The 27,543-nt window shown below is 38.2% G+C and overlaps 1 protein-coding gene across 5 annotated transcripts; it reads right to left on the bottom strand.

The window, feature by feature from the left end:
* Positions 1-27,491, bottom strand: LOC131413206 (zinc finger protein 239-like). 5 transcript variants are annotated; one of them, XM_058553805.1, is made up of 4 exons: positions 27,369-27,491; positions 26,316-26,374; positions 17,174-17,300; positions 1-6,331 (listed from the first exon to the last, which is right to left on the bottom strand). In XM_058553805.1, the coding sequence occupies exons 2-4, from the start codon at positions 26,328-26,330 to the stop codon at positions 5,814-5,816; spliced, it is 660 nt and encodes a 219-aa protein (XP_058409788.1). In that variant the 5' UTR covers positions 26,331-26,374; positions 27,369-27,491; the 3' UTR covers positions 1-5,813. The 5 variants fall into 5 exon arrangements, with proteins under 5 accessions (XP_058409788.1, XP_058409787.1, XP_058409791.1 ...); XM_058553804.1 differs by having other exon boundaries at positions 27,407-27,487; XM_058553808.1 differs by lacking the exon at positions 27,369-27,491 and adding an exon at positions 27,199-27,353.
* Between the last annotated feature and the right edge of the window lie 52 nt (positions 27,492-27,543).

The following is a 27,543-nucleotide window of genomic DNA, read 5'->3' as shown; positions in this document are numbered from 1 at the left end:
ATATATTTTTATATACACGCACATACACACATTGTTCTTCACCTTGCATTTTTCATCTGATAATATATCTTGGAGATATTTCCATTTCAATAAGAAAATTTTTGTTACTTTTTATTACAGCTGCATACCATTCCACCATGTGGATACAGTTTATTAAACTAGTTTTCTATTGATGGACATTTGTGTTGTTTTCTATTTTTTACTATTGGAAACAATGCCAAATATTTTCAAAGAACATGTGCAGGTGTATCCGTGGGATAGATTCTCAGTAATAGGATAACTGGATCAAAAGGTAAATGTATCTATAGTTTTGGTAGATATCGTCAAATTCCTCTCCAAATAGGAGTTGATCTATTTTGCAACCTCCCCCACAATGTATGAGAATGCCTATTTCTCTATAGCCTCACTGACAATGGGTTTTTTAACTTTTCAACTTTTTGCTAATCTGATAGCTGGGAAATGGTATCTCAGATTTTTTTTCTTTTTGTGAGGAAGACTGGCTCTGAGCTAACACCCATTGCCAATCTTCCTCTTTTTGCTGAGGAAGATTAGCCCTGAGTTAACATTTGTGCCCATCTTCCTCTATTTTGTATGCTGGATGCTGCCACAGCATGGCTTGATGAATGGTGCGTTGGTCCATGCCTGGGGTCCGAACTGCGAACCCTGGGGCCGCCGAAGCGGAGTGCGCGAACTTAACCACTACACCACCAGGCCGGCCCCTCAGAACAACTCCTATTGTTTCCTAAAACCCTCCTCCAGGGTCTCTCTTTCCCACTCGATATTCATTCATTCATTCATTCATTCACTCAGGGGGATTCAACAGAATATGAATGAAGGCAGACTGGAAAAAAATAAAACTATTTCATGATCATACATAACCCACTGAGTTGACACTCCATCATAAACCAGTTATATTTACTTTTGCTTCATAATAGTTTGATAATTTATAAGAGAGATATATATATATATCATTTTGTAATTAAAGGAATCAATACTGCTGTCAATAGGGATTGGGAAGCATTAGAGACTGCTTGCAAAATCCTAAAAAGCATAAAATAAAAAATAAAAATAAATCATCCACTGATATTGTTAATATATTAGTGTATTTCTTTCCAGTTTTTTCCTCTATGTGTGTGTCTTTATATCTGCTATGTTATGCATATTTCCCTAAGTCATTAAAAATGATCCACAAACATCATTTTTCTTGCTGGAGAATACTGCATTATACAGATATATTATGATTTAGAAAAAATATTTCTGTTATTGTAAAGTAATCCTTTCCTTATTTTTAAAAATAGTAGAAATAACATGGTAATGCATACCTTTTATACATAATGCATACCTTTTATACATAATTCATCTGATGTTTTTTTCCTTAACACAGATTCTTAGATGTGAAATTTCTGAGTCAAAAGGCTTAGACATTGTAAATGTTTTTGATATATATTGCCAAACTGTCTTCTGGAAAGGATGCTGCCAAAGTATTAAATTCACTGAAATGCATTTATTAGAAAATAAGAAAGGCTAAAAATAAATAAGCTCTAACCATGTAACTCAAGAAGCTAGGAAAAAAAGATAAACCTAAAAGAAGTAGATTGATATAATAAAGAATAAAAAATTAATAAAATAGAAAATAGCATTGTAGGGGGCTGGCCTGGTGGCATAGCGGTTAAGTGTGCGCGTCCCACTTTGGCGGCCCAGGGGCTGCGGGTTCGGATCCCTGGCACGCACCGACGCACCGCTTGGCAAGCCATGTTGTTGCGGCATCCCATATAAAGTAGAGGAAGATGGGCATGGATGTTAGCCTAGGGCCAATCTTCCTCAGCAAAAAAAGAGGAGGATTGGCATCAGATGTTAGCTCAGGGCTGATCTTCCTCAAAAAAAAAAATAGCACTGTAGAAGCACAATGTATCCTCATTAAGAAACATATAAGTAAACCTACATCCAGATACATTTAGTAAAATGGCAGAACATTTTTCTGATTTTCAGGATTTTGCAAAACCTCTTTAAAAATAAAGAGGCAATCTTAAAAGCAACCAGAGAGAAAAGACAGACTGTCTCAAAGGGAAAAACAATTAGGCTAATAACAGAATTTTCATAGCAGCACTAAAGGCTAAGGAACTGCTGAATAAAAATAAATGTCAATTTTGATTCTATACCCAGCTATGCTATAATTCAACAGTAAGGGAGAAATAAAGAATTTACTACTCTCAGGCACACTTGCTAAAAAACTACTGAGGATTTCATTTTATTTACATAAGAAACACTTTTATAAGGCTCAGTATGTACCAGGCCTTATTTTAATCATTCTACAAGTATTAATTCATTTGATCCTAATACTAACCCCAAGAAGTAAATAATATTATCATTCCTATTTTTCAGAAGGAGAAATTGAGGCACAAAGAAATTAAGTGATCTGCTCAAGGTCACATAGCCAGAGATCAATAGAGCTGGATATCAAACCCAGGCAGTCTGGCTGCAGAGTTGGTGCTTGTAACTACTACACAATATGCCTCTGCTCTCAGAGGCTGAGGAAATAGAACTCAGAAGGAAGGAGGAAATGCAAGAACTAGTGGAAAGAAATTGGCAAATGTGTATGTTAATCCAAACTTGTACTGGTTATTTACAGCAACAATAATAGTGACAATTTGTTGTTGTTGTTGTTAAAAACACAATGAAATTAAAACCATAAACAACATAACATGTAATATGGGAGAAGGAGAAAAAGAGTTAGTGTTCTTTATATTGTTAAGGAGGGCATAATACAGACTTTAAACTATGCGTGTTAACATAAAACAAAAAGAGATAAAATTTAACTACTAATCTTGTAGAGGCAAATAAAGGGATAATAAAGAAAACATAATCCAATGGAAAGAATGAAAGAGGAGAAAAAGAAAAAAACAAAACCCCCAGAATCTCAACCCAACAGATTTTTTCAAGGATTTTGACAAGCTGATCCTACAATTTATATGAAAGAATAAGGGGCTTTAAATAGCCAAGACAATTCCTATAAAGCTGAAATAGTCAAAAGTGTGTTATTGGCACAGGGGTATACAAATAATTTATTAAAAGAATATCTATCTGATAGCTTAGAATAGGACAGAAGTTAAAATCCATCAATTAGTTCTAAAACATCAGCATAAAACAATCTCAAAAATCTCAAAAATGTAATAGGAATTTATTCAGTGAATAAAACAAACTGCAAAAAGATAATATACAATATTATATAATCTATATAAAAATTTAAAATACCATGGACATACAGGTCATAAGAAAAAAAAATAACAGGAGTAATACACAGTAACTTAGGCATAATGGTTACCTCTGAGCAGAGTTCACAGAAAAGATAGAGCATGAGGCTTTAGCTGTATCTGTTGTTTTTTTCCTTTAACAAAAATATCTGAAGGTAATATGGCAAAAATCTTAACATCTACTTAATCTCAGAAGTGAGAAAAGTTATTATTTTCTGAACTTTTCTGTATGTCTCAAATATTTTATACTTAAAATATTTTTTTAAATCTAAAAACAGAGAGAAAGAAAAAATATAAGGGAAGAGACAGAGAGGAAAACAAAGAGGAAGAAGGAAAAGAAAATAATATAAAACCTCAGAGTTGTGAGAATTTTATTAATACCTTCATTCACCGATATTTGAGTGCCTCCCACGTGCCAGCTGCCATTATAGTCCTTGAGGATAACAACTCCCTTTCCTGACTTAGGCCAATGGGCCATGGAAGCCCTCTTAAAGAGCCTAAAAGTCTTTCTAATCATGGATAGCCTTTCCTCTGAAATGGCTGCTTAGGGAGCACAGAGTAGAACACATTGCTCTTAGGTGAAGGATTTGATGGAAATGTTGACAAACTTTCTCTCTTCTCTACCCAGATTTAGTGATGAAACTTGGTCACTGACTCTTCCTAACCTCCACTGGCTCAGGTCCTCCCTCTTCATGGCCAGGCCCCCAGGCTCTGTCTCTGATTAATTTATGCCTCCTGAAGGTGGTCAACCTTATTATTGCCTTCATACATGTTCCTTTCTTCCGTTGGACGGATAATGGTCCCTCCTACCTTGGCCCACCTGGGGAAACGATGGGGCACAGAGTTGCCTTCCACAGCCCTTCTCAGCAGTTCCTCTCCCCCTGGACCCAAATGGCCCTGATGCCAATGGGGTCCATCTCTACCCACTACACACCACTCTTTGGCCAGCACAGACCTCCAGGGAGAGCCCTGTACTGGGGGTCAATACACTTGCTAGAGACTTTGGAGAAACCTGTGGGCTGTCCACCCCACCATCCCATGACCTACCTTCCAGGTACTGTTCTTTTCCTTTTCCTTCTAACCATTCCCTACCCTTTCAGAACTGCTTTCCTCTCCTCTAACTCCCTTCCATAAACCCTGACCCAGCCCCTTTCTTTAGCCATCTCTTCTACCCTGAAGATGCCTCACCTGGTGATTTCTACAATCCATGGTGTGAGACACCCAGCAGCCTGGTGACATGATGGACAGGGAGACACTCAATTAGGGCCAGGAGGCTTCTAGCCTGGAAGGGCACTCTTGCCAGGTAAGGGGCATCTTTTCCAGAGGCAGACCTTGTTAGTCACTGGTCCTAGATAACTCACCGGTTATGTCTAACATATGCCTCTATGAGATGAAACACACAAAAAAAGAATGGCTACCGCTACCAGATTCTAGTGGAGTCAATCTTATGTAGACGTGGTCAGTCCAAAGCCCAACACATAATTTCATTAGGGTATTCATAGGATCTTTTTTTCCTGAAAAATAATTAGATACATGTTTTAACGTATGAGTTTTGACCAAAGTATTTTTACAATGGACAGTTTTGGAGGTTGTGGATTTTTATGTTAAAGATCTGTATTTTTAAATTTACTACACTGATTTAATATGATATCTCTGATTAAGTCCATTAGTATATTTGCCAGGTTAAGAAGATTTGTCTCCTGCAGGGATTAACTCATGATGAAACCCATGATCTGACTGAAATTTTTACCACAACATGTTTTTTAAAAAGGTTTCAACATGTGGACCTTGAAGCTCTTACCACACACATCACACGAACAGGAGTTCTCTCCCACATGGATTCTCATTCAACTAATATTTACGGAGTGGCTCCTCATGCCAGGCACTGCGCTAGGAGCTGGGGACACAATGGTGAGTGAAGCACGCATGGCTGCAGTCTCACGGAGCTCAGAGATTACAGAAGGAACGGACTCTCTGGTCAAGGGTGAGATATGCACTCTAGAAAAAGTTCTTGCCACATTCTCCACACTCGTAGGGTTTCTCTCCCACATGAAATCTGATGGATGTGAAGACTTGAGCTCACTTCTCACATGCACAGGGTTTCTACCCTGTGTAGACTCTCTAATGAACGGGAAGGTTTGTGTTGTAACTGAAGCCTTATCACAGGTATCACATTTAATGGTTTTTCTCCTGTGTAGACTCTCTGAGAAGATCTGTGTTCCAAACAAAACCTTTACCACACTCAGCACATTTGTAACATTTCTCTCCTGTGTGGATTTATTGATGAGCTCAAGGTTAGCACTCTTTCCAAAGCCCTTACCACATTTACCACATAAAAATGATTTTATCCTGTGAATTCTTCCATATACTTGAAGATCTATGCTCAGAAGAAGCCCTTATCACACACACCACATTTGTAGAGTGTCTCTCCAATTTCACTCTCTGGAGAATGTGAAGATTAGAGCTGTGATTGAAGTCTTGATCACACTCCTCACACTTAAAGGATTCTCTCCTGTGTGGACTTTCTGATAAGCCTGAAAGTTTGTTTTAAGAGTTTCACATTTAAACAGTCTCTCTTGCGTGGACTCTCTGATGCACTTGGAGATCTATGCTTTCACTGAAGCCCTTACCACACTTATCACATTTGTCCAGTTTCTCTCCAGCATGGACTCTCTGATGGATGCGAAGATTGGAGCTCTGATGAAAACCCCTGCCACACTCCTCACACTTAAAAGGTGTCTCTCCTGTGTGAACTCTCTGATGAACTCGAAGATTTGTGTTGTAACTGAAGCCTTTGCCACATATACCACATATGAAAGGTTTCTCTCCAGTGTGGACTCTCCGATGGATGCGAAGGTTGGAGCTCTGATTGAAGCCCTTGCCACACTCCTCACACTTAAAAGGTTTCTCTCCTGTGTGAACCCTCTGATGAACGCGAAGATTTGTATTATAACTGAAGCCTTTGCCACACGTATCACATACGAAAGGTTTCTCTCCAGTGTGAATTCTCTGATGATAGCGAAGGTCTGTGCTCCGACTGAAGCTCTTGCCACACTCAGCACAGTTGTAAAGTTTCTTTCCTGTGTGGAAAAGGGGATGCTTTAAGAATGAGACAATGTTTATGACAATGAAAAATATGACTGTTAAATTAAAAATCTCAATGGAGGCTGCAAGTAGCAGAATATCAGACTGAAGAATGTGGAAAACTATGTTAGTCAATTAAAAGATCAATTTGAAGAGCTCTCCCAGGACTCAGAGGAAAAGGATTTAAAAAGTGAAATTATGAGAAAAATATTAAATCATGAAGGACAGATCTAGAAGATCTCATCTACACATAAGAGATCCAGAAGGAGAAAACCAACAAAGGAGAAATAACAAAAATGTACTTAATCTGAAAGAGAATTTGATTCTTCTAGATTGGAAGTATTCCCCCGTACCATTTAAGAGTGCTGAAAAAAGACGTACCAATATATGCACATATCTGCATATGCAGATCAAGAAAACATCTTATAAGCATACAAAACATTAAAAAAAACCCAACAAGTTACTCCCTTGAGAAGAGAATAAGATTGGCAGGAGACAATGGTACAATGTCTCTAGAGTCCTGAGGAAAAAAACTATAGTCAAGAATCCCAAACCTAAACCAATGATTACCCTATAAGGGCAAAAAGAAGATACAAAAAAAAAAAAAAAAAAGTGAAGATGACAAAAATTAGTCAAAACAAAAAATGAAAAGGGAGGGGCCAGCCCGATGGCATAGTGGTTAAGTTCGGCACACTCTGCTTCAGCAGCCCAGGGTTCACAGGTTCAGATCCTGGGCATGGACCTACACACCGCTCATCAAGCCATGCTGTGGCAGCGTCCCACATATAAAAATAGAGAAATATTGGCACAGATGTTAGCTTGGGGCCAATATTCCTCAGCTGCCACCCCCCAAAAAAGAAAAGGGAGACATGAAATAGAAAAAGTAGAAATGAGGGGCAGTCCGGTGCCATAGTGGTTAAGTTCGCGTACACTGCTTTGGTGGCCAGGGGTTCACAAGTTCGGATCCTGGGCGCAGACCGATGCACCGCTTATCAAGCCATGCTATGGTAGGCATCCCACATATAAAGTAGAGGAAGATGGGCACGGACGTCAGCCCAGGGCCAATCAGCCTTTGCAAAAGGAGGAGGATTGGCAATGGATGTTAGCTCAGTGCTAATCGTCCTTGCAAAAAAAAAAAAAAAAAAAAAGATATGAACAATGAAATCAGTAAAGCTTTTTCTCTTTTTCCAACAAAATCTCATGAAATACCAAGGGAAAACTTCCCTGAGCTGAAGGATTCAGAGATGAACAGGCTCAATGACTGGCAAACATGATTACTGAAAAAAAACCCAATCACACATCTAAGCATGTCCTGGTAAAATTTCAAAATTCTAGGATAAACTGAAAATTCTAAATGTTTCCAGAAGGGAGAGAAAAGAAAAACAGGTAAAATAAAATAAAATAATAAAATGAAATGAAATAAATAAAATAGGAGAGAATGACTAAATGAATGAATCAGATTGGAATCAGCAATATCAGATGCTTAAAAACAAAGAGAATTGCTAGGACATTCTCAGGGAAAATGATTTTTAATCTAGAGGTCTCTACTCAGTCAAACCACTGGTCAAGAGTGGGGTGAATATACACACCTTTTCAAACATGCAGGGACTCAGAAAGTTTATCTGAAAATAAAAAAAAAATTCCAAGCAAAAGGCAGATGTGGGATATAAGAAATTATGGAAAGAAAGGGCTCCCATAAAAATTACGGCTAATTTAATCCTGAGGAAACAGAGGTACAATGTAAAAAAACCTGATAACTATAAATGGTTTCAACAAAACAGAGGATATAGGGAGAAGGGGTGTGTGTGTGTGTGTGTGTGTGTGTGTGTGTATCAAAGCTAAGCAAAAGCATGTTAATGGTCCTGTCTTTTCTGGAGACTCTGGAGAATGGAAACTTATATTTCCATTTACGTACTATATTTTGGTATTTATATACTGATTAACACTTGCTACGGATTGAAAAACATAACTTTTTTTTTTTGGTGATGAACATTGGCTCTGAACTAACATCTGCTGCCAATCTTTCTCTTTTTGCTTGAGGAAGATTGTCCCTGAGCTAACATATGTGCCAGTCTTCCTCTACTTTGTATGGGGGTCACTGCCACAGCATGGCTGAAGAGTGGTCTAGAACCTGTGAATCCAGGTATCTGAACCTGTGAATCCAGGCCACCGAAGTGGAGCGTGCTGAACTTAACCACTAAGCCACTGGGCCAGCCCAAAAAACATAACTTTTAAAACATGTTAAAATCTTAAGGGTAACTAATGGAAGGATAAAAATAAGAGGTTGAATTTCAAAACAATAATAGAGGGAAAAAGGAAAGAAACAAGAATTCATTTAGAACTTCCAAATAATAAGGGGGGGGCCTCTTAAACAGAATTCATAAAATGTCAAGAATCAAACCACTTAAATGACACACTAGAACAGATGGATCTAGTAGATATATACAGAACATTCCATCTAAAAACAGAAGAATACACATTCTTTTCAAATGCACATGGAACATTCTCCAGGACTGATCACATGTTAGGCCACAAAACAAGTCTACATAAATTTAAGAAGATTGAAATAATACCAAGCATCTTTTCTGACCACAATGGTATGAAACTAGAAATCAACTATAGGAAGAAAATCAGAAAAGCCACAAATACATGGAGATTAAACAAAATGCTACTGAACAACGATTGGGTCAATGAAGAAATCAAAGGAGAAAGCAAAAAATACCTGGAGACAAATGAAAATGAAAATACGACATGCCAGAATTTATGGGATACAGCAAAAGCGGTTCTAAGAGGGAAGTTTACAGCAATACAGGCCTATCTCAACAAACAAGAAAAATCTCAAATAAACAATCTAACAATGCACCTAAAGGAACTGGAAAAAGAAGAACAAACAAAGCCCCAAATCAGTAGAAGAAGGGAAATAATAAACATCAGAGCAGAAATAAATGAAATAGAGACTAAAAAAACAATAGAAAAAATTAATAAAACCAAGAGCTGGTTCTTTGAAAAGATAAACAAAATTGATAAACCTTTAGCTAGACTCACCAAGAAAAAAAGAGAGAAAGCTCAAATAAGTAAAATCAGAAATGAAAGAGGAGAAATTACAACAGACACCTCAGAAATACAAAAGATTATTAAGAGAATACTATGAAAAGCTATACGCCAACAAATTCGACAATCTGGAAGAAATGGATAAATTCTTAGAATCATACAACCTTCCAAAACTGGATCAAGAAGAAATAGAGAATCTGAATAGACCAATCACCAGTAAGGAGATCAAAACAGTAATCAAAAACCTCCCCAAAAATAAAAGTCCAGGACCAGACGGCTTCCTTGGTGAATTCTACCAAACATTCAAAGAAGACTTAATACCTATCCTTCTCAGACTCTTCCAAAAAATTGAGGAGGGGGGGAAGCTCCCTAACTCATTCTACGAAGCCAACATTACCTTGATACCAAAGCCAGACAAGGACAACACAAAAAAATAAAATTACAGGCCAATATCGCTGACAAACATCGATGCAAAAATCCTCAACTAGCAAATCACATACAACAATACATTAAAAAGATTATACACCATGATCGAGTGGGATTTATTCCAGGTATGCAGGGATGGTTCAGCATTCGCAAATCAATCAACGTAATACACCACATTAATAAAATGAAGAATAAAAATCACACGATCATCTCAATAGATGCCGAGAAAGCATTTGACAAGATACAGCATCCATTTATGATAAAAACTCTGAATAAAATGGGTATAGAAGGAAAGTACCTCAACATAATAAAGGCCATAAATGACAAACCCACAGCTAATATCATCCTCAATGGTGAAAAACTGAAACTTATCCCTCTAAGAATAGGAACCAGACAAGGATGCCCACTGTCACCACTCCTATTTAACATAGTACTGGAAGTCCTAGCCAGAGAAATCAGGCAAGAAAAAGAAATAAAAGGGATCCAAATTGGAAAGGAAGAAGTGAAACTCTCACTATTTGCAGATGCCATGATTTTATATATAGAAAATCATAAAGAATCCACCAAAAAACTTTTAGAAGTAATAAACAAATATGGTAAAGTTGCAGGATACAAAATCAACATAAAAAAATCAGTTGCATATCTATACACTAACAATGAAGTAGCAGAAAGAGAAATTAAGAATACAATCCCATTTACAATTGCAACAAAAAGAATAAAATACCTAGGTATAAACTTAACCAAAGAGGTGAAAGATCTGTACACTGAAAACTATACGACGTTGCTGAAAGAAACTGAAGAAGACACAAAGAAATGGAAAGATATTCCATGCTCTTGGATTGGAAGAATTAACACAGTTAAGATGTCCATACTTCCTAAAGCAATCTATAGATTCAATGCAATCCCTATCAAAGTTCCAGCAACATTTTTCACAGAAATAGAACAAAGAATCCTAAAATTTATATGGAACAACAAAAGACCCCAAATAGCTAAATGAATCCTGAGAAGAAAGAACAAAGGTAGAGGTATCACATTCCCTGATTTCAAAATATACTACAAAGCTATAGTAACCAAAACAGCATGGTACTGGCACAAAAACAGATACACAGATCAACAGAATAGAATCGAAAGCCCAGAAATAAACCCACACATCTATGGACAGCTAATCTTTGACAAAGGAGCCAAGAACACACAATGGAGAAAAGAAAGTCTCTTCAACAAATGGTGTTGGGAAAACTGGACAGCCACATGCAAAAAAATGAAAGTAGACCATTACCTTACAGCACACACAAAAATTAACTCAAAATGGATTAAAGACTTGAATGTATGACCTGAAACTATGAAACTTCTAGAAGAAAACATAGGCAGTACGCTCTTCGACATCAGTCTTAGCAACATATTTTCAAGTACCATGTCTGACCGGGCAAGAGAAACAGTAGAAAAAATAAACAAATGGGACTACATCAAACTAAAAAGCTTCTGCACAGCAAAGGAAACCATCAACAAAACGAAAAGACAACCTAACAATTGGGAGAAGATATTTGTAAACCAAACATCTGATAAGGGGTTAATCTCCAAAATATATAAAGAACTGATGCATCTCAACAACAAAATAAATTACAACCCAATTAAAAAATGGGCAAAAGACCTGAACAGACATTTCTCCAAAGAAGATATACAGATGGCCAACAGGCACATGAAAAGATGTTCAACATCATTAACTATCAGGGAAATGCAAATCAAAACTACAATGAGATATCACCTCACGCCCGTCAGAATGGCTATAAATCATTAACTATCAGGGAAATGCAAATCAAAACTACAATGAGATATCACCTCACGCCCGTCAGAATGGCTATAATTAACAAGACAGGAAACAACAAGTGTTGGAGAGGATGTGGAGAGAAGGGAACTCTCATACACTGCTGGTGGGAGTGCAAACTGGTGCAGCCACTATGGAAAACAGTATAGAGATTCCTCAAAAAATTAAAGATAGAACTACCATATGATCCAGCTATTCCACTGCTGGGTATTTATCCAAAGAACATGAAAACACCAATGCGTAAAAATACATGCACCCCTGTGTTCACTGCAGCATTATTCACAATAGCCAAGACTTGGAAGCAACCTAAGTGCCCATCAAGGGACGAATGGATAAAGAAGATGTGGTATATATACACAATGGAATACTACTCAGCCATAAGAAATGATGAAATCCAGCCATTTGTGACAACATGGATGGACAATGAGGGTATTATGCAAAGTGAAATAAGTCAGAGGGAGAAGGTCAAATACCATATGATCTCACTCATTAAGTAGTAGATAATAACAACAACAAACAAACACATAAAGACAGAGATTGGATTGGTGGTTACCAGAGGGGAAGGGGGAAGGGAGGAGGGCGAAAGGGATAATTAGGCACATGTGTGTGGTGATGGGTTGTAATTAATATTTGGGTGGTGACCATGATGTAATCTATGCAGAAATAGAAGTATAATGATGTACACCTGAAATTTATACCATGTTATAAACCAATGATACTGCAATAAACAAAAAATTTTTAAAAATTAAAAAAAAAAATGTGAATGGGCTAAATTCCCCTTAGAGTCTTAGAGACTCCAAGATTAGGTTAAAAAAAATCTAGCCATATTCAGCTTGCAAGAGACAAAAATATACCAGGCAAATGCTAAAAAGAAAGCAGATGAGCAACATTAGTGTGTGACAAAGCAGAATTCAAGGCAAAACACACTAAACAAGACAAACGTATAATCCATTAGTAGAATATAACAATCATAAAAAAATTGTCAAATCCAAAATCATTGCATAAACCTTTTAAAAACTCTAAGCAGATATGTACATAAGAATATTAATTGCAACATTATAATACTGCCAAACTGGAAATAGCCTAAATCTCCATCAAGAAGAGACTAGTCAAATGAATTCTAGTGTTTCTGTACAAAGGAATACAGTCCAGCTCTTAAAAAAGGATGAGGTTAAAAAATAAAAAGAATGAGGTAGATCTGGATATACTGATGTGGAATCATGTCCATGATGAACCAGTGACTAAAAAGTAATGAGGTTACAGAATGGACAGAAAAATAGATATCTGTGCCTCGGTTTCCTCGTCTATAAAATGCAGATGATGTTAATATCCATCTATCTCACAGGGTTACTGTGAAGATCAAATCAGTTAATTCCAGTGAAGTACTTTGAACAATGGCTGGCATACAGATATTTCCATTGGGGGGTGGGTGTTAAAAGCCTTAGAAGATACATACACTTTGACATAACAATTTTCTACCTCTAGAAAGTTGTCTTAAGGAAATAATCAGACAAATGTACAATAATGTAGATTAAAGCACCATTTAACAGCAAAATAAGAGGAAAGGAGACATACATTCAACATGCTATGATCTGAATGTTTGTGTCTCCCAAAATGAATACGTTGAAACCTAATGCCCAAGGTGAAGGTATTAGGAGGTGGGGCCTTTGGAAGGTGATTAGGTCACAAGGGTGAGCCCTCGTGATTGGAATTGGTGCCCTTTTTAAAAGAAGCCCCACAGAGTCCACTAGCCCCTTCCGCCATATGAGGATACAAAGAGAAGTCTGCCACACGGAGACCATACTGGCACTCTGATCTTGGACCTCCAGCCTCCAGAACTGTGAAAAGTAAATTTCTGTTGTTTATAAGCCAGCTGGTCTGTGGTATTTTGTTATAGCAGCCCAAACGCACTAAGACACAATAATAGTGGATTGTTTACTGAGTGTTATTCCTCCAGATATGCCCAATGCTTGCTCCCTCACTTCCTTCAGATCCCTGACCAAATGTCACCTTACCAGAGAAGCCTTTCCTGATCACACTCACTCTACCATTACCCCCACCTTTCCTCACCCTGCTTCAGAGCACTATCATCATTTGATATATACATATTTACGTTTCTCTATTGTCTATCTCTCTCCCCACTGTAAGTGCCACATGATGAGACTTTGTTTTGTCCACTGCTGTATCCCTGGTGTCTAGAACAGTGTCCATTATAAATATTTAATTCAATTAATAAATGTTTGGATAAATCAAGGTATTTCCATACAATGGAATACCATGCAGCTATTAAAATGGATAGGGATTCATGGATGGGCTTCAGGGAGTTGATGAACCTCCTGAAATACATATAAAATTTTGTATGCAAAATGTACTTCTGTTAACTTTTAGGGGTAAGGATCTTCTGAGATTGGTGAGTCAGAAAAGATAAAAAAATAGAAAGATGGGCACAATATATTAAGTGTAAAGTGCAGATTACAAAAGTATGAATTGTATAACACCATTTTGTATAAGTACATATTTACATATGTGTATATATTATGTATCAGAAATAATAACGGAAGTGTACACATCAAATCTTACAAGATGTTTTCTGTGGTTTGTGGGTTTGATTTTTTTAACCCCAACCCCTTTACTTTGGTTTTTTGTTTTTGCTGCAGTGTTTTGTTTTGTTTTTTAATAGACTTTATTCTATAGAGCAATTTTAGATTCACAGCAAAATATAACAGAAATGGAGAGAGTTCCCATATGCCCCCTGCCCATTCCCCTTTTCCCTCAACAAACCTCCCTCACTATCAACATCCCTCGACAGAGTGGTACATTTGTTATAATCAATCAACCTACATTAACACATTATCATCCCAAATCCAGAGTTTACAATAGGGTTCATTCCTGGTGTATGGAAAGCATTCCATAGGTGTTGTATAATGACAAATGTATAATGACATGTATCCACCATTACAGCATCATACAAAATAGTTTCACTGTCCTAAAAATGCTCTGTGCTCTGCCTATTCATCCCACTGCCCCTCTAACCCCTGGCAACCATATTTTTATTGTCTCCATAGTTTTGCCTTTTCCAGAATGTTACATAGTTAGAATCATACAATATATAGCATTTTCAGATTGGCTTCTTTCACTTAGTTATATGCATTTAAGTTTGCTCCATGTCTTTTGATGGCTTGATAGCTCATTTCTTTTTAGCACTGAATAATATTCCATTTTTAATGGAATATATTTAAAAATAAAATGGGGAATGGAATTTCATTAATCATCTGTATTTTCTAAGATTTCTTTTTTTCCCCCCCAAAGCCCCAGTAGATAGTTGTATGTCATAGCTGCACATCCTTCTAGTTGCTGTATGTGGGACGCAGCCTCAGCACGGCCGGAGAAGCAGTGTGTTGGTGCGCCCCTGGGATCCGAACCTGGGCCGCCAGTAGCGGAGCATGCGCACTTAACCGCTAAGCCACAGGGCCGGCCCGAAAATATATTTTTTCAAATCCAATTTTTATAATTTTGTTTACATTTAAGATGATGAGCTCAACAATTCACAGACTTCATTCAAATTTCACCAATTTTATATGTACTCATTTGTGAGTGTGTGTACTTATTTCTACAATTTTATTACATGTATAGATGTGTAACTACCACAGTCAAGATATAGAACTGTTTTGTTTTTTTTTTATAATTTTATTTATTTATTTATTTTTTCCCCCAAAGCCCCAGCAGATAGTTGCATGTCATGGCTGCACATCCTACTAGCCCCTGCACATGGGACACGGCCTCAGCATGGCCGGACAAGCGGTGCGCCAGTGCGCGCCCGGGATCCGAACCCAGGCCAACAGCAGCGGAGCGCGCGCACTTAACCGCCAAGCCACGGGGCCGGCCCAAGATATAGAACTGTTTGATCACAAAGATCCCTTGTGTTACTCTTTTATAGCCAGATCCTTCTCACTCCCCTTCTCCCCATCCCTAATCCCTGGCAACCACTAAGCTGTTCTGCATCTCTATAATTTTGTCATTTCAAGAATGTTATATAAACAAGATCATATGGTATGTAACCTTTTGAGACTGACTTTTCTTTACTTAGCACAAGTCCCTTCAGATCTATTCAAGGTGCTGTGTGAATCAATTGCTTGTTTCTTTTTACTGCTGAGTGTTCCATAGCATGGAAGTACCACAGTTTGTTTAACCATTCACCAACTGAAAGACAACGATATGAAAAGGTTTTGATTTGAACTAGAGTTTTAAAAGATCAGAGTGATTGCCATATGAAAAATAGGCTGGGATGAGGTAAGGGAGGAAGGAAGACCAGGTAGGAGGCTATTCAACAATGAGAGAGGCAGGGCGGTTGATTAGATTAGGGTAACAGCAGTGGAGGTGGTAAGGAGTTATTCGATTCTGGATACAATTTGAAAGCAGAGCTGGCAGATTTGCTGATGTATTGATTTGGAGGTGAGAGAGAAAGGAGTCAGAGATGACTTCAAGGTTTTTGGCCTAAGCAACTTGAAGAGTGGTGTTTCCGTTTTACTGTGAGGAAGAAAAGACTAGCAGAAAATCGAAAGATGGTAATTCCTACTTTACAGACAGGCAAAGAATAAAAAGACGATGAGTCAGTGAGAGTGTGAAGAGTGGGAACTCTCATGATGGGATATAAACTGACTCAAACTTCTCAGGGGGCAATTTGATAGAAAAGTAAATATATAATCTCTGATCCACCAATTCCCCTTCTAGATATTTATTCTATAGAAACACTGGAACAAGTATCCCAAAATACATGTACGAGGACATTTATTTCAGCATTATTTATAACAGAGAAAAATTGGTATCTTAAATATCCATCAATAAAGCATTGGTTAAGAAGTTAATTTCAGTACATCAATATATCACACAATGGAATATGATACAGCCATTAAAAAGAATGAAATAGGTTTAAATATTTTGACATGTAAAGATATCTAATATATTATTGACTGAAAGGAAAGTTGTAGAACTCATTTCTGTAAAATAAACAAATAGATAAATACATGAACAGACATAAAATAAATATATGTGTGAGCTATATATTTTCTGCCTGCTTATATGCAAATATAAATAGAAAGTAGCCTAAAAGACACTTTTTACTTTATGTGCAATATACTTTGTTTTAATATTTTTCTAATTGAAAAGTAATTACAGGGAGGGGGGAGGGGGAGTGACTGTTTAATGGATATGGGGTTTTCTTTTGGGGTGATGAAAATGTTTTGGAACTTGATAGAGGAGGTTATGTAATAAATACCACTGAATTATACACTTTAAAACAGTTAACTTTATATTATGTGAATTTCACCTCAACAAAATGAAGAAAAAAAAGACATACATATGCGGGGGCCGGGGGGCGGGGGGACTCAGGTTTTTACTTAAGTAGCAACATTTTTCTTTCAATAGTGATTTGGACACTCTGATATCTGACTCTCAAGCCCTCGCTTAGTTAAACGCTTTAAGAGCCGACAGCTTTTAACAACCAAGGAAACAAAAATTCTTGAAGAGTAGTTGTCCTCACCCACTGAGACCAGGTTGCCATAGATCTCCAGCATCACCTCTTTGTACAGGGCCCTTTGTGCAGGGTCTAGTTGCCCCCACTCCTCCTCGGTGAAGTCCATGGCCACATCCTTGAATGTAACAGGTTCCTAAAACACCAATGAACAGTAATGAGCAACCATCTACACCAGTGTTCGTGGTACAAAGGGTAAACTTGGCAACACTGAGAAAGGAAGACAGAGTCAAAGGGACTTCAGAGCTCTGCCCCGAGCCATAAGGATAATTAAAAGAACAATAAGAAAATTTAAAAGATACATATACCTAATGCAGAGGCCCACCAACCCTAATAATACAAAGGGCTCTTAAAAATCAATTTAAAAAAGATATAACGCTCCAGTTAAAAATGGACAAATGAAAAATGATCTGAATGAGTACTTCCTAGCAGAAAAACAACTGGCCAATAAACACATGAAAAGATATGCTGCCTCACAAATTATCAAAGAAATGGACATTCAGATAACAATAAGCCATTATTTTCCCCATCCATTGGGCAAAGATTAAGACTTATCATACCCATTACTAGTGAGAGTGTGAGCAAATAGGCACCCTCATATACTGTTGAAAGGAGTATAAACTGGTACAAAATTTTTTGGGGAACAATTTGGCAATATTTATCAAACATATTCTTTGATCCAGCAATCGCAATTCTACAAATTCATCCTCACTAAGATAACTAATGACTTCCTTGCTGATAAATTCAATGCAAAGTTTTCAATTCTTTTTATGCTTCATTCCTTGGCATTATTTGGCCCTGTTGACACAAACTCTTCCTCAAAACTCTCTCCTCCTAGTCTGGATATCATAGTAATCTGGTTTTTCTCCTACCTCTCTGATCACTCTTTCTCAATCTCCTTCTCTACTCAACTCATCAATGTTGGGGTTCCCTGGGTTGGAGCCTAGGCCCTCTTCTCACTCTCCCTGTGTGATCTCATCTATCCTGATAGCTTCAAATGCCATCTGAATACTGACATCTCTCAAATGTACATTGGTAGACAAGACCTCACGCCAGACCTAGAGTTCCAGACCCAGCTATCTGCTTGATGAACATCCAGGGTGAAGCACAGTGCCTGATCTATAACAGATAATCAGTCAGTATCTACCAAGTGAAATAAATCTCCACTTGGATGTCTCAAAGGCATTTAAATCAACATGCTCAATTCTGACTTTATCTCTCTTTCCAAACCTGCTTCTCTCCCAGTGTTCCCTAACTCAGGAAACCACACTTCCAACCACCCAGATATTCAAGTCAGAAAAACAGGAGTCATCTTGACTTCCTCTCTCTCATCCCTCATATCTGATCCATCACTAAGTCTTTTGAAAGGTCTCTTTTATCTCTGCTGCCACCACTTGATTCTGACCCACCATGATCTCTCACTTCTGCCTCCTAATTGGTCTGTACCATCTTGCCTTCCTGCAACATAACCTCTACTCTGGCCCCTCTTTTTGCGCCCATTCCATAAATATCTGTGTTCTTCAATGGTCTTCTCTGATTATCTTCTTTTTCTTTTCTTCTCACATATTGACCAGATGATCTCAACCAAGCGTATGACTTTAATGACCATATACATGGTGACAACACAGAAATTTGTATCTTTAACCTGGGTCTGTCTCAAACCTTGATACCTGCCTTCTAGACTTCTTTAACTGGGTGTCCCACAGGCACTTCAAACTGTCCTCTAACTCCCCCCTACACACACACACACACACACACACACACACACACACACACAGCCTCCATCTCCTCTGTTCCTTATCTCAGTGAAGAGTATCACCATTCACCTAGCTGTCTAAAACTTGTTTCAGCCTTAACTATTCCCCTTTCCCTTATTCTCCACAACTATACACAGACCCATAATGTTATATATATGTTTTAGACCCATACTTGGAGATGTCCATATTCTTTATACACTTACTTATCTACACAGCCAGGTTCCATTACATTTCATTTCAAAGGTATATTTTCACATTAAGTTCACTGAATGCTGCCTAACTAGGCAGGCTAACGGATACTTTTATTATTAAACAAGATCTATCATTCTTTTTAGTAACCCAGCACCTTTAAACACCTGTCCTATGTCTAGGGAATTCTTCACCTTATGAATTTGTGTGTCCCCAAGATAGAAGCCAGAAACTAGCTTGCCATCATCCCTTGTAGCTTGGTCGGCCAACCAGCTGCATTTGCACAAGTCTTTAATTCAGAAGCTAGTGGCTGGAAATGGTAAGGACAGCAGCAGAGGCAACCAGCTTCCTGAAGAGTAGAAGCAAATGTTCTAGGGGTGGTGTCTAGGGTCCCGGGTCAGCAGTGCAAACTGTGGTGTCTGGCCCAGCAGCAGTGGTGTCTCCACTGGGACAGTCCAGCTATGTGATTTGGGCATTATTCCAAACTGTGTGGCTTCCAGGCCTGTCTCTCTGGCTGTTGAGGAGATTCTATGAGCTACCAAATATCCTTCAATAAATTCCTTTTAGCTAGAGTGAGTTTTTGTTATTTGAACCTGAGAATTTAGACTGATACCGGTAGCACTAGAAAATCTATTACATATATAACCATAACAAGTGAAAGAGGAAAATCCATATGATCATCTCACAGGATGGCAAAACAGCATTTAATAAAATAAATCAACTTCTAATTTAAAAAGACTTTTAAAGAACATTGGTCTAGGTACCTGGGATACATCAGTGAAATAAAGAGTCAAAATATAAACCCAAATGAGAATAACAGATATCAATATGCAATGATAATATTTTTAAACAGTAACTATTTGCTTGGGAGTTCAGAACTCTTCTGATAGATCATATTGACAGTTTCTTGACTCCTATTTTCCTGAAATGGAAAGTTTTCATTTGAGTAGGAAGATGTCATTCCTATTTTCAAGCAAACCTGTAGGTTCTTAGACTATCTTACAGACTAACTACTACTAAGTGTAAACACAGCTGCATTCATACCTGAATAGAGTGGACAGGTATTAAAATGCCCTTGATAAGAACTGGCAGTTTTGGCAATAGGCAAGCAGGTGTCCTATGAACTGAAAAAGATTTTCTGGGATTACTTAAAAGCTAGTGCTTTTCTTCCCAATTACTATAAAACGTCTAATATGAATAAGGATGTGATAAATCTTTTAGTGTGGTTATTTGTATTTATTACGGTTCTAAGAAGAAAGACTAAGTTGTATCATGGGAAGACTCTAAGAATGAAATTCAATGTCTTTTGTAAAGCTTTGAAATAATTCAATAATGATTTGTTAGTCTTGAAATTCAAGCATCAAATCATTCATGCTTAGTCTATAATAACTGTAACTCTTATTTTCTAAGAGTACATATATGTGACAAAGGTACACTTAAGACGTATGTTCTAGATACCTATCCACTGTCTTAATTCTGTTTCTCAATCATCACAAACTTATTTCCAATATAAAACATTCATCATAACACAGTGAATTAATGCAAAATTGCTAAATCTAGAGATACAGCAACTTTAAAACAAAGCTGATCAAAATAAATTCCCAGTAATTAGGCATGTTCATACTGCAGCACTCATTTTCAATTCTTAATTATCAGAAGCTTTTGGGAACTGGCTGTAAAAATGAAAATATTCAAGTTGGTCTTGAATATAGGGACATTGCTAATATTTTGACTTGGTCTTGAATATTGGGAGATTGACAATATTTGTTAAGGAATTTGTTTTACAAATTTACTCAGGTACATACATAAAATTGGATTTGTTCTTAGTCAATAATGAATAATCGCATCAGTTACATTTTGTTATTTTCTAAAATTTATTCCTAAATATAATAGAAATGTATAGAAATGTAATAGAAATAACCTATATAGTAGGTTTAAATGCCTAAACCCACAGTTTTTAATGCCCAACCCAAGGTTGTATTTCAGCTATTAAAGAAGAAGCAACCTCAAGTGTATATATGGCTGTACCACTACAGATTAAGCTGAAAAATCATTTGCAGTGTTGAAATGTTCCCATGTCTATAATGATCCTACATACGGTGAGTAGGACAGGCACACTTAAGTTAGCTGCCAATAGAAATGAAACCTCTCAGCCTATGATCTATTTGCTCTTATGCAAAGAAAGTACAATCTCTGGTTTTTCTTCATATTCCTTGCTTCTAGAATGTCTCTGCAATACAGTTGTACTATTTATTCACTTGGCTGAGGATTTTTTCCACATGCTGCATATTCTTTTTATATGATTAAAAAAATACACTAGGAACTCTGAGTCTGTAATCTAGCCCACTAGTTTGATAGAGTGCTGGCTTGTATTTCTAGCCTAGACACTTAAATTATGACTTTTTGCCTAGGGTATGTATTGATATAATTACCATTCATCTATGGAAAGAAAATTTGATGATAAAACAACAAACATTTCAAATAACCCCCTCCCCCTGCCACTGCAAAGAGAATCACATTTCATTTGCTTTTTTTTTTTTTTTTCTTTTGGTGAGGAAGATCAGCCCTGAGCTAACATCCATGTCAATCCTCCTCTCTTTGCCGAGGAAGACTGGCACCGAGCTAACATCTGTGCCCATCTTCCTCCACTTTATGTGGGACGCTGCCACAGCATGGCCCGACAAGCGGTGCGTCGGTGCGTCCCAGGATCCGAGCCCGGGATCCGAACCCGGACCGCCAGCAGCAGAGTGGGCGAGCTTAACCGCTATGCCACGGGGCCGGCTCCTCATTTGCTACTTTTTTTCTGATAACAAAAGTGCTAATTATTACAGAAAATAAGAGAAAACTACAGAAAAGAATACAAAATATATAATCACATTGCTCCAAAATAACTACTACAGCAGTCCCTCCTTATCTGCCCGAGATACATTCTAAGACCCCCAGTGGATGCCTGAAAGCATGGACAGTACCAGACCCGATATATACTATGAGTTTCCTATAAATACATACTTATGATAATGTTTAATTCATAAATTAGGCACAGTAAGAGATGAACAACAATAATAAGAAAATAGAACAATTATAACAATATACTGTAACAAAAATTACCATAGATCTTAGCAACCTCAGCATATGATTCTTTTTCTTTCCTGATTAAGTCAAGAACTTTTACCTTTTCACCTACAGGAAGCACTTTATGGCTTTTCTTCGGCATATATGAATTGCCAGCATCACTACTCTTGCACTTTGGGGCCATTATTAACTAAAATAAGGGTTACTTGAGCACAAGCACTGGGATAGAGAGACAGTCATCTGATAACCTAGACCTCTACTAAATGACTAATGGGCTGGTAGCACATACGGCATGGATACGCTGGACAAAGGGATGATTCGTGTCCCAGGAAAGAGGGAGCTGATGGCAGAAGGCAGGAGATTTCATCACACTACTCAGAACAATGTGCAATTTAAAACATATGAATCGGGCGGCCCCATGGCTTAGCGGTCAAGTGCGTGAGCTCCGCTGCCGGCGGCCAGGGTTCGGATCCAGGGCACGCACCAACGCACCGCTTCTCCAGCCATGCTGAGGCCGCGTCCCACATACAGCAACTAGAAGGACGTGCAGCTATGACATACAACTATCTACTGGGGCTTTGGGGGAAAATAAATAAATAAATACATAAAATTAAAAAAAAAAAACATATGAATGGTTTATTTCTGGAATTTTCCATTTAATATTTTGGACCCCGGTTGACTGCAGATAACTGAAACCATGGAAAACAAAACCGCAGAGAAGGGGGGGTGGACTACCGTATTTACATTTTGGCATATATATGTAAATTTTTAAAATTAAGGATATTCTTTACCTCTTTTTTTAACATTTTTCAATTAAAATATCATGAACATTTTCCCTTATTAGTAAATATTCTCCTACATCTTGTTAATGGCTGCATAGTGGTTTATCTTATGGATATATCATAATTTATTTAACAATCTCCTGGTATTGGACACAAGTTGCTTCCCAGTTTTCACTATTATAATGATACTGCAAGTTATATCATTGTATTTAAATTTTATGCATTTATCAGTTCTTTTTCTTATGGAAAATTCCTTGAAGTAGAATTGTTAGGTCAAAGGTATAGGCATTTTAAAGACTTTTGACACTTATTTCCAAAAGCCCTCCAAAAAGTTTGTAGAAAAATGACATTTAATTTAACAGTTTTACTAGACATCTCTGCCAATTTGATAGGTGGCAAAAAAATTCATTATATTCTAATTAACATTTCTAATAGAAATATTTTCTAATAGAAAAAATTCATTATATTCTAATTAACATTTCTTGGATTACTAGTGAAGTTTAAAAATACTAAACCAGATGGTAAAAATATTTATAAGTTTTATAGGTCAACACCATTATTTTAAAAAAACAAGGAATTTCACCTAACTAGAAACAAAGAACAAGGAATACTCTTTTCCCCACAACTGAAAAGGAAAAATAAAACAAAACAACCCAGTGAACTGAGAGCAGAGTGACAGTCAGTTGGAAGGGATAAGGTTTGCCCCTTGGAGAGATGCCAACAGCAGCACTGCTATGGGATATGGAACCTTGTACCAGCTGCAGGGTGGGGAGCTTAGCTTAACCTGGGACCTCTGAGGAAATGGAATCACCCCACATTAGGAGCAGAAGCAAATTCTCTCTGGAGATAATTTCCCATAGGACTCATATCAGTGAGCTCACAATTAAAGTCACCAAAGGTGAGAATCAGCAGAAAACAGATTTAGACTACCAACAATTATAGATATTTAAACTATCAGATACAGAACCTGAACAGCAATACATGAATTATTTGAAAAAATAAAAGATGCAATTATAAGATGATTAAGCAAAGAAATTATCTAGAAATAACATGCAATTGTGAAAAAAATAACAAATGGAATGCCTAAAGATCATTAAAAAGGACCTTCTAAAGAATGTATTCTGGGAAAAGAAAAGTGATTCCAGAGGAAGGGCTGAGATACAAGAGGGAATAACAAGCAAATAAGTGGTAAATATATATGCAAATCCAAATGAACATTGTCTGTATAAAATAATAATTCTCATAATATCTAAGTTATTAAGTTTAAAAGACAGAACTAAAATGCAGAAAACAATAGCTTATAAGTCAAGTGGGGATGTGATCAGTAGTAAAGAGTTTTAAAGTCCTTTCATTATTCTGAAAGGCGTTAAAATATTTAAACTCAGACTTGCAAATATGCATGATAAAATTTCAAGGGTAACCATCAGAAGAATAGATATAGGTTATAAATTTCAAAGAAGTACAGAGGGAAAAAAAAACCTCTCACCACCTAAAAACCAACAACAACAACAAAGAGGTAAGAAAGGAGGAAAAAAAAGGAAAAAAAGGACAAATAAAATATGTAAGATAGTATAAACACATCAAATAGATCAATAACTACACTAAATGCAAATAGACTAAACTTGCCAGTTAAAAAGGCAGGGATTATCAGATTGAGGGGGAGAGAGGGAATTCAGCTATAAACTGTTAACAAAAGATACACCTAAAGCATAAGGTCATGAAAAAGCTAAAAGTCAAAGTATGAAAAAAGATAAACCATGCAAATAATAACCAAAAGAAGGCTGGAATAGCTATACTAACATCAAACAAAATACATTTCTAAACAAAAAGTATCACTAGTGAAATAAAATGTGACTACATAAGGATAAAAAGTTCAATTCTCCATGAAGACATAAGAACTCTAAAGTTTTATGTACCTCATAAAATATCCTCAAATTACATTTTAAAAAATGGAAGTACTACAGAGAGAAATTGACATATCCACTACTCAAAGAGATTCCACACATTTTTTCTCAATTTTTGATGGGTCGAGCAAAAAAAATAAATCAGTAAAGACACAGAAATTTTGAACAAGTCAGATCTTATGGACACCTATAGAAGTTGGCACCTTCTGTTAGAGAATATACATTCTACTCAAGCACCCACGAAACACTGTAAAAACTGATCATAAAGGCCATAAAGCAATTATTAACACCAAAAAAAGCGGAGACTTGAAAGAGGTATGGAAGCTCACCACACACTCCAGTCTTCCCTTTAAGAAATATAAAGCTCACCTCCTTCAGGAAGTCTTCCTCAATCACTGGGTGCACACTGATTTTTCCCCTCCTCTAGCACAGACACCACTGACTGCAGTCCTCAAACTGGCACTTAAGTACAGCTTCTTTTCATTTTATTTAATGTATACATGAGTAGTAGAGTAGTCCTCCCTTACACGTAGTTTCACTTTTTTTGGTTTCACTTCCCACACTTTCAGTTACCCAAGGTCAACCATGGTCTGAAAATGTGAGATGGAAAATTCCAGATATAAACAATTTGTAAGTTTGAAATTTCGTGCCAGTTCTGAGTTGCCTAGCGGCCTGCCTGGAACATGAGTCATCCCTTTGTCCAGTATATCCATGCTGCAAACACTACCTACCCATTAGCCTGTCAATTAGGAAAAAACATAGTATATATAGAGTTGAGTACTATCCATGGTTTCAGGCATCCACTGGGGATCTTTGAATCCCTCCCCTCGGATAAGGGGGGACTACTGTAATCTCTATTTTATACATGGATATATTGATCTCCCCCAAAGAAACCGCACACTTTGAAGTAAGAACTGCATCTAAGTCAATTTGTTTTGCTCTTACAAATGAGCACAGAGCAGCCATGACTAAGTAGAGAAATGAACAAGCATCATGTTAGGTACAGAAAAGACCAAAATTAAAGAAGGGCACCAGGCAAGAAGGGAGCACTCCCTTTGGAGTTCTTCATTTCACAGATTAGGCCCAGTCCTCTAGATGTGGACAATTTAGGCTCCGTCCCTGGATAAGAAGACTTGTCCATGGACAACATGTACATCAGAGGCAATAGACCTAGAGATGAATCCTGGCTCCACCATTTAACAGCTTGGTGAACTTTACACGTCTCTACACCTCACTGAGCCAGTTGCTTCATCTGTAAAATGGGAATAATATCCACTTCTCACAACTGTTGTGAGAATTAAAAGAAAAATCAATGTTGAGTATATCTAGCATGCAGTAAGTGCTCCATAAATGTTGGTTTCCTTCTTTCCTAAGGAAGAAAGAGGAACTTATCTTTTTCCTCAAGAGTAGACACCTTCTGGACTGAAAAACAAAAACTGCACCTCACCTGGGAATTGGTCATCTCTTCTTCCTCTTGGGCAAGGTCAGGGAGCTAAGGAGGCAGAGCTGGAGGAGAAAGGAGCCATGAGACACCAAGCCTGCCTTGCAGCTTGCAGAGTGGCCAGCTGGGACAACTGTTTCTGCCCCGCCTGAACTATTCCCTCAACCACCCTGCCCTACAATGCCTTCTCTTCTCCACCCTATAGATTGTTCACCATCTCAGGTAAATCGTCTCCCCTCTATTCTGAGTCAAAACCTCCATGGTCTCTCCCTGTTCTCTGAAAGTGGCCACCTGATCCAAGCCTTGCTAAGTAACCTCTGCAGCCCCAGCAGCTCCAGAACCCCTTCCACCTCCAGACTCCAGCCTTGCCTCATAGTTTTGGCAGGAGGCCTCAGGTCACAGGTGTGTCTTCTCAAGATGGGTACCAGCTGCCTGTGGAGCTGCAGCCTTCATTCGTAAGAGCATGGCTTGTTCCTATGGGCTCAGGAACAGCTTTTTCTTGGCTGGCATTTTTCTCCTGGGCCCCAAATCTCTGTACCCCCAGCCAGAGTCCCACAGTCGGAAACCCAGCTAGGCTCAAAGTTACACTAAGCTCCTCCCTGGATACATACCTGGAGGAACTCAGGCTAGGGACCTCTGGACACTGGGATTGCAAAGCAGGCGACTAAACACTTAAGGAGAAACCTGAGGCACCAAAGCGTGGAAGCACCCTGCACACACTGCTCCGTGAGGGGAGATACGCGGCGGACCCGCTGCTATCCAGGGATCGCGGCCCCGATTTGGGGTGCTCACAGCCAGGAGCAGCGGGGCACAGGGCTGCGAAGACAAGGCTGGAGTCTGATGGAGAAAGGGACGCTGAAGTCTTTCGGGTAAAGTAGTCCTCCCTTACCCGTAGTTTCCACTAATGTTCCTGCCTGCGGTGAGTAGAGCTGGGTAAAGTGACCACTTTAGAGAACCTGGAAGCATCCGACCCTCCACAGCCAAATCGCGGGCGCCACACTTTTTGGGACCATTGCTCCAGGAGCCCCAGATTTGGGGTTTCAAGTCCCTCAATCCCACCCTCACTCTGGCCCTCTGATCACCATCTCCCCGCTGACCTAGGAGCGCCTCCAGTCTTGCCGCGAGTAACCGCGGGCGCTGCGAATAGCCGCCGAGTCTCACCTGCCCTGAACCTGGACGCAGGGCCAACTCCGCCGCCCGGCCGCACTGCGCCTGCGCGGAGTGGGCTCGCGGC

This window comes from Diceros bicornis, chromosome 13 (genome assembly GCF_020826845.1).
Source record: "Diceros bicornis minor isolate mBicDic1 chromosome 13, mDicBic1.mat.cur, whole genome shotgun sequence".
Taxonomy (NCBI): domain Eukaryota; kingdom Metazoa; phylum Chordata; class Mammalia; order Perissodactyla; family Rhinocerotidae; genus Diceros; species Diceros bicornis.
The sequence above is the reverse complement of the archived record's forward strand: the minus strand, read 5'-3'. Positions and strand labels throughout refer to the sequence as shown.

Bases quoted from the DNA above. Each gene is read 5' to 3' on its own strand.
- LOC131413206 (XM_058553805.1), bottom strand. The intron at 6,332-17,173 runs GTGAGGACAACT...TTTTCCACACAG, and splicing joins TGGCAACCTGGTCTCAGTGG to GAAAGAAACTTTACAACTGT.